The sequence below is a fragment of the Pteropus medius genome, unplaced genomic scaffold (assembly GCF_902729225.1).
Source record: "Pteropus medius unplaced genomic scaffold, Ma_sr-lr_union100, whole genome shotgun sequence".
Taxonomy (NCBI): domain Eukaryota; kingdom Metazoa; phylum Chordata; class Mammalia; order Chiroptera; family Pteropodidae; genus Pteropus; species Pteropus medius.
In genome coordinates, this window is record NW_024351543.1 from 6,814,353 (window position 1) to 6,829,169 (window position 14,817).

A 14,817-nucleotide genomic window follows, 5' to 3' on the forward strand; every position below is an offset into this window, starting at 1 on the left:
CAGAATGAGTTTCTATAGATGAACTTGTCTACATGATCATACCCTCTTTTCCTAAATACTTTGCATTGTCAATGGGGAAAAAAAACTGGTATGAATAAAGTGAAAATGGGCCTGTATGAGGAAGCAGTTACAAATAGGCAAGGGAAATAGTTTATTCTTATGTCAACCAACATTTCTAGCTTCCTCTCTTTTGCTCTCAATGTTCTTTTTTTGTCTGTCTTCATATATCTATCCTTTCATCTATAGCTATTTATCATGCTTCTAGGTATTCTCTCTCTGTTCTCTCTGTGTCCTGTCTTCCTGTGGTCATAACTCAAATGGAATCTTACCCTTTAGAACATTTTCATTATATTTTATATTCCTTATCTGTCTGAAGGGGCCATAGATTATAATTGCTTCCTGAATTTAGAGAAATAATTAAACTGGCAAATGAGATTCTCTGCATAATTAACTATACAAATAGATCAAGTGGAATAATGTTTAAATGGAGACCAGAAGAGGAAATGAAACATACCATAATAGAAAATAAGGAAGGACAGATTGTGCTAATGTGTAAGAATGAGGCAGCATTAGCAACTTTATTTGAAAGTTGCTTCATTTGGTAACTGCTCCAAAAAGATATTCAATAATAGGACAATCCCACCTCCAGGTTTCCATCAGCCATGGACATTCTTTAATATTTTCTGGCAGAATTCCCATAAGCACTAGGTGAATTACCCTTCTTAATCAACAGTTTACACCACTGTCCTATGTTTTAATCCTATTTCTACCACACATTCCACAAAATCTGTTATTTAACTCATTCGTTCAATTAATTCAGTCATTAAACATTTGTTGAGTCTATAATATTTGCAGGTGCTATGCTAGGTAGTAGGGATTACAGAAATGAGTGAGCTATGATTTCTGCCCTAAAGCAACTCATGACCTACTGAAAGAAACAGGCATTTAATGCACAGAAATTAATATTAGGGTAGATACATATAGGACACAGTAGTGGTATGTTATACATGATAATCATTTCTGCCCAGGTAAAGGAGTCAAAGAATGTTAAAGATGCTTGTACTGAGATTTGAAATATGGGCAGATGTTTGTCTAGGGTCAGCCAGGTATGTTTTAAAATATCTAATATCATATTCGGACACCATGGAGGCAACATCTAAATCTGTCTCTGTATATATACATACCTCCAGCTGAATCTGAACATAGGGTGGAGGGTGGAGCTAAAAGGCACATTGAACTGATGATTTGTCTTGTTTATTTCAGGAAGAGGAACGGACTAGATACTTCTCAGCCTTCTACCTCTCCATCAATGCAGGAAGCTTGATTTCTATGTTTATCACACCCATGCTGAGAGGTTAGAATCTTTTCTGAGGGACTTTGTATAAGACTTTACTCTGGCCAGCCAAAAATCTGTTCAAGACTTTCTGCTCTCCATCTTCTTCTTTTATAAGGGCTTAAAACCTGAGAGAATTTCTTTCAATCTTGATTTGTCTGGCCTAAATGAAAGATTATGGATTAGGTGATGGGTGGAAAGAGGGCATCTATGTTTACAACCTCAAAAACCTGAGCTTGCAGAATAGAACTTCAAAGACTCAAGATTCAGGGTTACTTTTTTATTTCTTTAGGAGGTGTACAGTGTTTTGGGGAAGATTGCTATGCATTGGCTTTTGGAGTTCCAGGATTGCTTATGGTAATAGCTCTTGGTAAGTGCAGTGGGGCAGAGGAAACTAATAATCGTCAATGCCTGTCACGTATAAAGCATCATGTTAGCACTTTACACAAACTATTTTATTCAGTCTTCACACCCTTTTTGGTAAGTGTTACTGTAGGGATTTTCCATAAACATTGGAAATAAAATAAATGAATGAAGTCAGAAACCTTTTTTTAAAAAGAGCTCAAGGTTACACAGCTTATAAGATTCCTGGAGAGCTTTAAGAAAGACCGATCCCTGGGCCCAATGTAGGACGAATTAAATCAGTTTATCTGTGGGATAGGGCCTGGGTATCCATAACTTTATAAATATCTAGGTGATTCTAATGTGTAGTCAGGATTGAGATCCACACTATAATATATGAGGAAGCAAGGAAGGTAATTAATCCTTTCTGTCAAACTAGCTTATTTCATCTGTTATTTATCTGGTAATTGGAAGACATTTTTAATTCTTTGTGCCTTTTAAAGTAGCTTCCAGTTTTAGCTTTTTCCACCTTGTTCTGCAGTGCTCCAAAGAAATTTACTTTTGAGCAAAGAGTATAAGAGGAGTTGAGTAAGTTAGGGGAAATTCATGCAACTTAGATCAAGTGGCATTCTCCACTACTGAGAACTCAGTAATAGAAGAAGAAAAGGGACGTGTGGGTTACTGAGTTTATACAGTCTAAGGGGAAACTTGGACATAATTGTTTCTAATCATTGACCTGGAAACCTATTCTCACTCTGAGTCTTTGGGTGACACCCCCTTGGAAGATGTCCAATCCAAACACCAAAGAGCTCAATGGAGGGAAAAGAGCCCAGAGACTCAATGTGCAGTCTGATTACTTTCTACCAGGGGTGTGGCTAGTAGTAGTACTCAGATTCCAATTCCAATTCCAAGGAAGTTTATGGATTATTCCAGGAAAGCTGTGATAATACAGTCCCTGTTTCCTTCTCCTTTCGAAGCCAAACATTTTTCCAAGTATTTTCCTGGTTTTCCAGTGATTAGTACTATGTCTCTTTCTCTGGATAATTGTACAATATTAATGTTTACATATCAGAGTAATTATGAAGATCAAAAGAGATGCTGCAAGTGAAAAGTTTTATAAATTATGAAATATGAAACATGTTAGCTGTCATTATTAGTCATCTGCTTCTGTGTTCTTGGTACTAATAAGTCAGTCCTCTCAGCTTTCACTGTAATTTAATTTACTCATTTATTTTTTATTCAGCTATTCAACAAACATTTATTTAATGTACCTATTATGTGTCAGATTCTGTGCTAGGTTGGGCTTACAGTGGTACATGAGATAGCCACAGAGTTTGTGCTTTCTTTTTTTCTTATAGTGACATTAGTTAACAAAATCTAGTAAGTTTCAGGTGTACAACTTAGCAGTATGGCATATACATATATATACACATATATATTGCATTGTGTATTCACTGCCCATAGTTAGATTTCTTTGTGTCACCACATATTTAACCCTTTTACCCCATCTACCTCCCCGCTACTCTCTGGTAACCACTAGTCTATTGTCCATGTCCATGAGTCTGTTTCTTTGTCTTGTTCTTTTATTGCTTTTATGTTTATATTCCACATATAAGTGATATCATGTGGTTTTCAACTTTTTCTGTCTGGCTTATTTCACTTAGCATGATTATCTCAAGGTCCATTCATGAGTTTATGCTTTCAAAAAACTAATATAGTCCAGCAGGAAGAGGGAGACAGATAAGTAAACAGAAATTTACAATATACTATGATTAGTGTCACAACTGGATATGTACAGAGAAAGCTATCAGAACACATAGTAGGTAAGTAGGGATGAATGACTAAAACTTTGAAGGTAAAAAAAGATTTGTCTAAAGAAAGATATCTAAAAACTAAAAGATTAACAGCAATTAATCAAAGAAGAGGTTAGAAGTGAAACAGAAATAAGACATGGTATCTGTAAGACAAAGAGGTGAGAGGAAATATGACATATTCAAAAGCCTTAAAAGAATTCAGATTGCCTGGAGCATAAATGAGAAAAATAAACAAGAGAAATTGACATAAATCAGATAATAAAGTTCCTTTTAAGTAATTAAGGAATTAGAACTTTATCAGGAGGACAGTAGAGAGCTATAAAAGGATTTTGAGCTGAGGAATTATTAGGTTTTTATTTTTCAGTGGTGTTTCTGACCAATGTGGAGAAAGAATGAGTTAAGGATGAGTCAAGGATACATTTATTTGATTACTGGTCTTAAATTTTATGTTCAAGGTGAGTGCCTCACTCAACTCACCTTGTTCTGGTCCTGGTAGACTGACAAAACTTGAAATGATTAGATATATGAAGTGAGAGAGAACATAAGTCAAAGTTGGATGTTGGATTGTGATTTGACCCACTGGGTAGATAGTGAGATCATTAACTGAGATAATGAGGGAGAACAGGTTTGGAGCAATACCAATTAATTTAGTTTGGACATGTTATATTTTAGATATTCTTGAAACATATAATTACAGTATCAAGCAGTTATTAGTAAATACAGGTCTAGAACTCAGAAGAAATAGCTCCAGATAAAGATTTGGAGCTATTAGTATATGGAGAGAAATTAAGCCATGAAAATAGTTAAAATAACTAAGAGATAGTATGAATAAGGTAAAAAGAGGGCTAGGATAGAATCCAAAGAATACCAGCATTTAAAAGACAGACAAAGAGGAAAAGCCCACAAATGAGACAAAGAAGGAATGGCCAAAGTGGTAGTAGTGCTATTTTGGATACAAAAGGATTTCAAGAAAAAAAGAAACCAATCAGTGACAAATATTACTAAGTGGGAAATTGAGTTTAGGGTAAAAAATTTTCATTAAATATAGCAACAAGAAGGTTATTGATTTGGTGATATCAGTTATGGTATATTGGTATATGGTATACTGGAGTTTCAAGATTGATTAGTAAGTATTTATAGCTGAAAAGTGACATAGAGTCAAGAGGATATCAAGCATGCTTGAATATTATTGCGAAGACTCCAGTAGAGAAAGAAGTTGAAGATGCAAGATGAAGACAGTATATGAAAGAACGTATGACAGAACTACCTTTGTACAAGAGAGAGAACATCACCTTCATCTAACTGGAAGGAGGAGAGGATTGGTATGGACACAGGAATTAATAGATTTGATGGCAGGTAGTTGAGGGAGTTTCCATCTGAAGGCTTCTATCTTCATGAAGTTGGAGACAGCCTCATCTTCTAGAGGGATGTAGATGAAAAAGGGGCTCTATAATAAATCTGGCAAGTCCATTGACCAAAAAGTAACCTCACAGGGTAACCTGATCATAAATTCCTAACAAGGCAGGTCATAGTACGTAGTAATTTCTTTAGTAAAAGATTTATCTTTGCCTTAAGCAAGACCTGTCCATTGTTTTTGTGCATCTAGGTTAATACACCCTGAAATGCCTCCTTTCCAGACCCCTTGTAGGTATAACCACCCTCAAGTGGGCACTTAATCTTGTTAACTATCCTGTAGTTTAATCCCTACTTTGCTTTCTCCCATCCTCATGTAATCTTCCTTATGTTCTCTCCTTTATAACAAATGTATAAAAGAAACTGTGAAACTATCATTCTCTAGAGCATTTGAGATCTTACTTTCGGGCATTGTCAGTTTGGCTCAAATAAATTAATAAAATTCTCTACAGGTTTAGACGTTTCTTATGTTCACAAGGAGAAGATTGTAGAGAAACTCAAGGTCCCTACTCATCTTCTTTAGTCAAATGGCTTTGAAATTTAAGTTTAACCTTATTGAGTTCATTACCTGGCCTTCCTTTTATCACTCCAATGTCACTATTGAGACCATAATTCCTGAGATTTCCAGCCTCTTTCTAGGATCATTCTTAGTTTCAGGAGCAGTTTATTTCCTATCCAAAATCTCCCTTTTGTCTAGATACCTCTTTATTTGCTTACTTGTCTCCCAGGATTAGCATTCTTTCCCTGAACTATTTTTTCTATCACCAATAAAAAGGCTGTTGTAAGTAAAGGGTACTATTTGGAGGAGCTTTGGGGAAACTGAGAAGATGAATAAAGAAAAAGTGTTAGAGTGAATCTAACTGCAAGGAATAGAGAAATTAGAAAGTGAAGGTAGGATAAAATAAGGTGATTCAGGCATCTCAAGTGTAAGGATGTTGGAAAATTCTACTGGTCACTGAGAAAGGCATCTTTGGGAAATGATCTACTAGAGGGGCACCTTGCTGGCACTAGAAAATCTATGCTCTTAACCACCATAAAGTACCTCATTTACTCATTCTTGCATTATTCATTGTGCTAGACCCTACTGGGAGGGTCTAGCACATCAAGGAGGAAAGTATATCGAGGAGGGTACCAATATGGAGTCTTCTTCCTACAGATTTTGTTAATCAACTTGAAAAAAATCACACTTGACAATTATACAAGTAATATCAGCTCATTGCTGATTATTTGGGAAGTAAAAGAAAAAATAAAATAAAATTCATTTATAATTGGCTGTGGAGATGAGGTTAAAGAATAAAGGTGTGGGTTATGGGAAAGAGAATATGCTTCAGAGCAGAAACATATAGAATAGAACTGTTTGTAGGAATGATGAACAGTGGTTAGAGCATAGGATACCTAATAGGGAATAATGAAACATAAAGTGGAAAACTGTAGGTTGACATGAGCTCCCTTGTGGGCAGTGGCCACGTCTTTTTAATCTTTATTCCCAGTAGGGTCTAGCACAATGAATAATGCAAGAATGAGTAAATGAGGTACTTTATGGTGATTAAGAGCATAGATTTTTTAATTAGGCCACAGGTCAAAAGTGATCTAATTTAAAAATCTATGCTCTTAACCACCATAAAAACTGCAGTTTCTGGCAGTTTTTAGCTTTGAGTTGCTTAATTTCTTGAATCTTCAATTTCTCATGTGTATAATGAAGAGAATAATGCATATTTTGTTAGGTTAAATCAGTCAATATATATAAAATGCTTAAGACTTTACACGTAACAATAAATCTTCAAGAGATGGTGATAATAACCATCAGGACAATACTGAATTTGGGAAGTCTTTTATGCCAAGAGTTTGGGCTCATTTGGTAGGTCTTGAAAAGTAGATTTTAATTTGGCATCAGATAAGAGAAAGAAGGGATCAGGGATTGAGAAACTAGTTGTTGGCCATTTTAATAATACAAGGAAGAAGTTGTGAGGTCCTAAATAAGACCATAGCCATGGTAATGGAAAAGAAGAGGCAGACTGAAGAAAGATCAATGAAAGTTGGTAATATATCAGATGTAGAGATGGAGAAAGAAGAGAGATGACTTCTATTTCTGTGATTACAGGAAAGTCTCAACAGAGAGCTCTCTAATAACTGATCGTTTTATTCTTCTCTTGGCTCCCATAATTATTATAACTCCCAAGTCAGGAACTATTAAGTGGGTTTCTGCCCTTTATGAGATCTACCAGTCACTCCTACACTTCAGCAGTCTGTCCTTAGCATTGACATACTGGAGATGCTAAATAAGAAGCTAAGAAACTTGTTTGTATATCAATTGCAGTTGTGTTTGCAATGGGAAGCAAAATGTACAAAAAAACACCTCCAGAAGGAAATGTAGTGACTCAAGTTGTCAAATGTATCTGGGTAAGTCCATGAATTGTTTACCTGCCTTTTTCAATCAAAGGGTAAGAGGTGCTATGCTGAGCATACAGGCCTTCAAACATGGGTATACATTTTTTTCAATGACTTCAGTTCTACATCTGTGCCTTTTGGCAAACTAAGATTAATTAATTAGCCTTCCTCTGTTCCCCTGTTTAACCATTAAGTAAGTAAGTAAGTAAGTAAGTAAGTAAGTAAGTAAGTAAATAAATAAATAAATAAATAAATAAATAACTGTTTTTTTTTTAATTGCCAAAAATATTCTGAAATGTAGTTTTATATGTTGCCAACAAGATATAAAGATAGATAAAATTATATCTGAAATATTCTGAAATTTAATGTCCAATTAAATCAAAGGCTTGGAATCAAAATCAAAGGAAGTCACTTAAAGTATGTGTGTTTGAAGGAAAGGATGATAAATTGGAAAAAGGCAGGGGGTGGTTTCTTTTTGTCTCTCCTCCCATATCTATGTTCTGCTCTAGTTTGCTATTTCCAACCGATTCAAGAACCGTTCTGAGGACATTACAAAGCGACAGCACTGGCTAGACTGGGCAGCTGAAAAATACCCAGTAAGTTGGAACTGCAAAAACATCTTATAGCTCTGTAGCATCTTTCTTAATGTCCAAAATTATTCTCTTCTGCTGCATTTAATCTCTTCTCTTACTGTTCTGGGGTACTTCTACTCCAAGGAAGAAAACCATGTATGACAATTCAGCCAGCTCCTTCTTTCCCTTTCTTGCAGAGGCAGCTCATTATGGATGTGAAAGCACTGACCAGGGTACTATTCCTTTATATCCCATTGCCCATGTTCTGGGCTCTTTTGGAACAGCAGGTAAGAATAGTTATTTTGAAAGCCACTCCTTCCAGCCACTTCCTTCTTACAGAAAAGAGATGTCTCATAATAGCATCTGCCTGACCTAGGGCTCACGATGGACCTTGCAAGCCACCAAGATGAATAGGAATTTGGTGAGTTGAAGCGATTTTTTTCAGAGAAGTCTATTTTCTTTATAATCTATATTAGGAAAAAATTAATTCATTTATGTTTATGTCTGAAAATTGACTTAAGATCATAAGAGAGGTGCCTTTAGCAGGAAAGTACTGAGTAGGCAAAATAAAGAAAGCTAATCTAGAAGTAAAAACCAGAATCTTATGTTTAGAAATCAGGGACATAAGGATGAGAAAGGTTTAAATGTATACAAGGAAGTGTTGAGAGGATAGCAAATGAAGTGATAGACCTGGGATAGTGATTGTTTTCTTCCATCTGAGCTTGCCCTGGGCATAGCAGGGACAGGTTTAATGGTGCTAGTACACAATTGGCCCCATCTCTCAAGCAAATCACAGCGGAGGACTTGGACATGGGATATTTTGTCCATGGGTATAGAAAGCATGGTAAAGTTGTAAGCATTATTTTCTCTTTTTCCAATCTCCATTCTTTGGCACATAAAGTTCTACCTCTGCTCTCAATTGTGCCATTTCCTAAATCATTGTATTATTTTGCTACCATCTCAGTTGTGAATGAGGTAGGGTAGAATGATGCCAGGGTCTTATTAGCCAGTCTATTTGCAGCCTGCCAAATATAATTTCACCTTTTTCCTTCCTCTGGTTATCGAGGATTTACCATGATTGAACTCTTGTTGAGCATCCTGGAGAACAAGTTCGGAAACACTGTGTGTCAGTGGAAATCTTCACCCTAACCATGATGTCTTGTCCTTCACGTTATTATCATCCACAACTGCAGTTACTGATGTTAATAAAAACACTCTGACTCTATTCTCTTGGAAGTTAAGGAATGTATAGTACACAGAAAAGAATATTCTGCTTCAGGCCCATCTACCTTCAGCAAACATAGCCTAAAGCCATTCCCAGTCTGTTCCTTCACAAACTCTTGCAAAATGATAGTGGCCCTGAACTAAAGACCTGATGAATTTTAACTTATGCTTCTTATCTGCTAATACCAAGATTGTCGATTTAACCTTTTCCTGTCTTTAGCCATCATCTAAATTTAATTTATTATGATGTTTCAGGGTTTTATTGTGCTTCAGCCTGAACAGATGCAGGTAGGAGACTTCTCTATAGTAATGGGGATTAATTCTTTTCTCCTCTATACTTCTACCAATAGTATTAGGACTTCCAATCATAATTTGATGTTATTTTTCCTTGTATGCTGAGGAGTGCTAAGCATAAGGATTAAAATAATCACCACACAATGCAATATACAAATGATGTATTATTGAATTGTACACTTGAAACCTATACGATTTTATTAACAAATGTCACCCCAATACATTTAATAAAAAGAAAAATAATAAAAAGAAAATATTCTCCCTAAGTTCCATACTTCTCTTTCATATCCTTTGTTAAGTAAGTAGCGCCTGTCCAAGTCCAAGGAGAGTGAGTTTTGAGCTCATAGGAAAAGTATAAGCATTTGATTTTCTCTTCCATGTCAAGGTAGTATCATGGAAATACTGTCAAAGAAAGTGGAAGGCTTTGTTGTATGAGCCACCAAGTCAGAATCTCTGTTTATTGGTGACTCCCAGTTCTTTGTTAACCCCTCGTTCAAGAATTCCCCAATCTTCATTCTCTTCTTTCTTTTTCTGGCAATGACATTTTCCTTTGGGCTGTGGAAATGGAGAAGATGAGAGAAAATGGGAGAGAAGAGCTCTCAGTTGACTGATAGGAAAACAAGTTCAGAGTGAAACTGATTCCCTGGAATATTAGAAAACTGAGATGCTATGCAAGGGAAATAGAGTCTTAGGTGTAAAGGGACTGAGCTGTGGAATCATTCTGTACTTAGTATGATGAAAGTGTATTTGAATATGAGGGAGAATGTGCACAAGCCAATGAGAGTACAATAAGAATACATAAGATAAAACGCTTGTAACTAATCCTTTTTACTATGGTATTACAGGTACTAAATCCCCTTCTGGTTCTTATCTTCATCCCACTATTTGACCTTGTCATTTATCGTCTGGTCTCCAAATGTGGAATTAATTTCTCGTAAGTGCTCATTATGCCTATGTTGCTTCATACTGACTCAATCTTTGCCCAGTTTGATAAAGATTCAATGTCAGTCCTTTTCTACTTAGTCATCATTTATTTGGGCTTATATCTCTGCTTTTATTTACTCATGTTAGATTAAATGCCTATTATACTGGAGGATGGGAATTAGAACTAATTAATTCTTATTGTAGAGAGTCTAAATCATTACTGCAGAGTTGTATGATGTTGAAAGGGTAGATCCAAGCTTCATAGAAAGTCAAGAGTATTTGAGAATAGAGTTCTAACCCAACTTCATACTTTGTTCTTGAAAGTTGCCTCTTTTAAGAAGTCCAAAGCCTTTGATGATAACTAATCCCTTTATTTTTTATTTATTTTTACTTTTTTAGGTGAGGCAATCCTTGGTTGACCTCACAGATTGCAAGGACCTTGTCAGCTTACAATCCCTTATTTTTTTATTTTTTATGCCTACAGCACCTGGTCTTCCTAGGTGGTATCCCATCCAAGTAGTAACCAGGCCTGACCCTGCTTAGCTTCCGAGATCAGATGGATCAGGCTTGTTCAGGATAGCACTGTCGTAGACTGATAACTAATCCCTTTAAGTCTTCTATTGTTTCTATGAAACAAGTGGGGACACCTGGTAAGAGAGGGGATAGCATTGTCCCTATTTACTGCTTTTCCTCCATTCAAAATACAAGTGTTATTCTTCATAAAGTTTGACAGAAGAGGGTTTCAAGCTTCTTCTACTTCCTGATTTAATAGCAATTTCTTTTTAATGATGACCACTTTAACATATTCAAATGGCCTTTTATCATTTACTCATTTGTTGAGCAAATATTAGTGAGTTTAGTAGCAAGTGCCATGCAAATGTAAAAGCACAAATCTTGCCCTCAAGGAATTTATTGTTTAATAAGAGAGAGAGAATGAGTGCAAGGATAATTGTTACACGAAGTGAAACATGTAGAGAAGGAAGAGAGCTCTTTCTGCTCTCAGGGTCAAAAAAGACTTCTGAAGAAGAAAACGAAGTAATAATGTATTGTGCCTGGCATATGGTAAATGTTCAAAAATCTGGCTATAGTATTATTATTCTTGTTATTATGACATAATGGATAGAAAAACCATCATAAACAAAGGTAGATGTGGGAAAATGTGGTGCATTACAAAGAATGGTTTAATATAACTCAGATAAAGGGAGAAAAAAGAAAGTGTGAAGGGGAGTTCTAGGAAATACTATAAAAAGTCTTCGGGACCAAATCAGAAGAGGTCTTTAATGATAGGCCTTGGGGGTTTAGATTTTATCCCATAGAGTATAATGTTTAGATATAATTTTCTCTCCCTTTTTTCTGCAGATCGCTTCGGAAAATGGCTGTTGGTATGATCCTAGCATGCCTGGCATTTGCATTTATGGCAGTTGTAGAGATAAAAATTAATGTGAGTTCAATAAATCTTAAGCTCCTTGTTTATTCTTCTGATTTCCTGAGATCTAGTACAGTACCTATTTTAGAAGATGCACAATAAGAATTTGTGATAAATGAGTTGATACAGGGGTAGAGCAACAATGCAAAATGAGGTTCATCTCCCACCTGAGTGATTCAGAATATATTGTCAAGGAATATCCAAATACTATATCCAAGGCAGCTAGCCTTCTCTTTGGAAACATAGGCTTAGATGATACCTTACCAGATACTCAAACAAATACCTTTTGGCAGATAGAATAGACACTACTAGGGAATGATGTATAAGATCACAGCTGAGTCAAAAAGTATGAAGTTTGTTAACTGGCATCTGTGCTTGCTACATTGAGCTGGTGCTTCCCCCTCAAAACTGCCTTCAGAGTTTTCGAAGCCGAATGCTCTTCGGAGGGAGAAAACTGTGTCTTCCTGACTAGATGAGCTAGGATGTCAATGATATAAGTGAAATATGTGTTCTTGTTTTATCCAAAGGGTTATTTGTTGATGATTCTGACATGTATTCTTTGTCCTAAGGAAATGGCCCTACCCCAGACAAGTCCCCAAGAGATTTTCCTACAAGTCTTGAATCTGGCAGATGATGAGGTAAAGGTGAGAGTGCTGGGAGATGAAGACAATTCTCTGTTGGCAATGTCCATCAAATCCTTTCAGGTGAGATACAGACTTTAATGAATTAGAAACACATTTTGGTTACGTACCAAAGCAGCAACATAATTTAGTGGTTAAGAGCATGCATTTGTGGAGTCAAACTGCCCCAGTCCAAATTCTGGTTCTGCCACTCTCAAAATAACTTTGAATAAGTTATTTTATCTCTAAACTTCAGTTTCAGCGTCTGTACAATGGCAATAATTTTTATGTCAGAAGCCATTGTAAGGATAAGTATTATATATAAAGGACTTAGCATAGTATTTGGGACATTGTAAGCTTTCAATAGGTTGTAAAAGTTTGGCTTGCATGTTTTCACTACTATTACTTACCTACTCTGAAATATTTATTTAAAAATATTTTTAATAATAAAGGTAATATACATTTATTATTGAAAGTTGGGGAGTATGTAGGAAGACATAAAAACCACCTATAATTCCATCACCCAGAGACAATCACAGTGATCATTTTTGTATATATGAATAAACAAACTAATTTTTTTAAATGCTCAGACTCTATGTGTACTGACCTTGATTTTTTTTTAACGTTAATTGCATCATAGGCAAATTTCCCATGACCTTAGATAATCTTCGGTAACATGATTTTAATGGACACATAATATTCCATTCTATGGATATATTATAGTTTGTTTAAAGATTTCCTTATAGGTATTTAAGGTTTATTATTATATATATTCCTATAATGAATATCCTTACTCATAAATATTTATGCATGCCTCTAATTACTCCTTTGATTTATTCCTAAAAATGAGATAACTAGTTTAAAGGATAACGTCAAAAGTATCTGATGTGGTCGTCTGTCCTGGGATGCTCTGAGATTGTGATGTCCGAGAGGGAGTAGAAGGTGAGCGTGATAGGTTTTTCATTCTATAGAAAATGCCACACTATTCCAAACTCCATTTGAAGACAAAAAAACAGAATTTCCACTTCCACCTGAAATACCACAATTTGTCTGTCTACACTGAGCATTCTGTGGAGGAGAGGAACTGGTACAGTCTGGTCATTCGAGAAGATGGGAAAAGTATTTCCAGCATAATGGTAAGTTAAAGAACAGCCTAGGTTCCAAATTGTTATGAGTATGATGACTGGCTCATCGATATCTTACCAAGGGTATGACTAATGAAACATTTTATGATTATCGGTTCCCTGTTGTCAGCTATAACTGATTTTTACTTTCCTCTTTTTAAGGTGAAGGATGCAGAAAACATAACAACCAATGGGATGACAGCTGTGAGGTTTGGATGTCAAGGAGATCCCAGGCCACTCTGTTCTCTTGAATCTTGGGTCACTTCTGATCTGTGGGGTTTCAGACGAAGAGGCCTCACATTCTATTAGTCTTGTACAGGGGTTCTCTTTCATAGGGTGTCAGAAGGCATTTTCTAGGACACAGAATGGATAGAATTGCTTTCCCATGTGGTATTCAAAAGTGACCCTATATCTTTGTATGTCCCCTATGCCCTGACGCATATATATCTTCTACTGAATTTTATCCATGTATCTTGTTTTCAGGAAAATAACTCAGTACTTTCCTCTCCGTGATCACCAGAGAGAAATTTAGAAGTGAACAAATAATCCTTCATTGTTGATAGTTGAATATCTCTTATTGTTACGGTGTTTTTAAGTATAGTTTTTATTATAAACTTATAGAAGCATCATGGTGTAATAAATGTAACAAATTTGATTTTCAATCCAGGAAGGCTGAAGGTCTTGTCAGACAGCCTGGGACAGTTACAGAGATGGAGGTCACCTGCTTTCTGTGGCAAGAATCTGACGTGAAATAGACAGATACACATGCCTATGGTCGTCAAGATTAGGTGGTTTCCATTAAGAATAGATAGGACTTCCCTGGGTCAGAGATCCATAGGATCTTCCAGAAGCGGGTGAAAGAGGAAATTTCTGAATCAGTGCAAGATTATCTAAAATCCAGGAATCACCATTAAGGATTCTAGAGGATACTGTCCTTATTATCCGATGAGCCAGAGATCAATGCAAAAGCTATCAAAATGGAAATGTACCAAAAACCCACACTGATGACACAGTTTAGGGGCCTAGGTTCAGAAGACTAAACAGATTGTTCTGGAAGGGTCGAAGATTGTATGCAGACTCCAAAACAATGATAATTTATTACGGGCTGGGAGTCTGAGCTTTGCATAATTCAAATCAGACTTCATTTACAAGAGGATAAATATCAGTTTTATATTTACAAGAGGATAAATACTGTATATATTTATATGTATATAATTATTTTTCTCAGTGGAGTATCAATTGGTGAATCCCACCATTATAAAAGGGAAATACATTGAATACACTGAAGCTGGATTAATGAGCAAACTCAGATTGCCATGGATGATTATGACAGTGTTCATCCT

At 35.9% G+C, this 14,817-nt stretch overlaps 1 protein-coding gene and 1 pseudogene across 2 annotated transcripts in view; one reads left to right on the forward strand and one right to left on the reverse strand.

Moving 5' to 3' along the window:
• SLC15A2 (solute carrier family 15 member 2) overlaps nt 1–14,817 on the forward strand; it is a 49,685-nt gene that overhangs the window by 19,195 nt on the left and 15,673 nt on the right. For both annotated transcript variants that reach the window (XM_039843155.1, XM_039843156.1), the window contains 12 exons: nt 1,264–1,354; nt 1,626–1,703; nt 7,220–7,302; nt 7,800–7,886; nt 8,060–8,149; nt 8,239–8,283; nt 9,342–9,374; nt 10,226–10,314; nt 11,664–11,745; nt 12,300–12,434; nt 13,322–13,486; nt 13,637–13,683. In XM_039843155.1, the coding sequence (XP_039699089.1) occupies nt 1,264–1,354; nt 1,626–1,703; nt 7,220–7,302; nt 7,800–7,886; nt 8,060–8,149; nt 8,239–8,283; nt 9,342–9,374; nt 10,226–10,314; nt 11,664–11,745; nt 12,300–12,434; nt 13,322–13,486; nt 13,637–13,683 (1,025 nt within the window). The remainder of the gene's footprint in view (nt 1–1,263; nt 1,355–1,625; nt 1,704–7,219; nt 7,303–7,799; nt 7,887–8,059; nt 8,150–8,238; nt 8,284–9,341; nt 9,375–10,225; nt 10,315–11,663; nt 11,746–12,299; nt 12,435–13,321; nt 13,487–13,636; nt 13,684–14,817) is intronic.
• Nucleotides 10,780–10,897, reverse strand: LOC120586862 (uncharacterized; annotated as a pseudogene).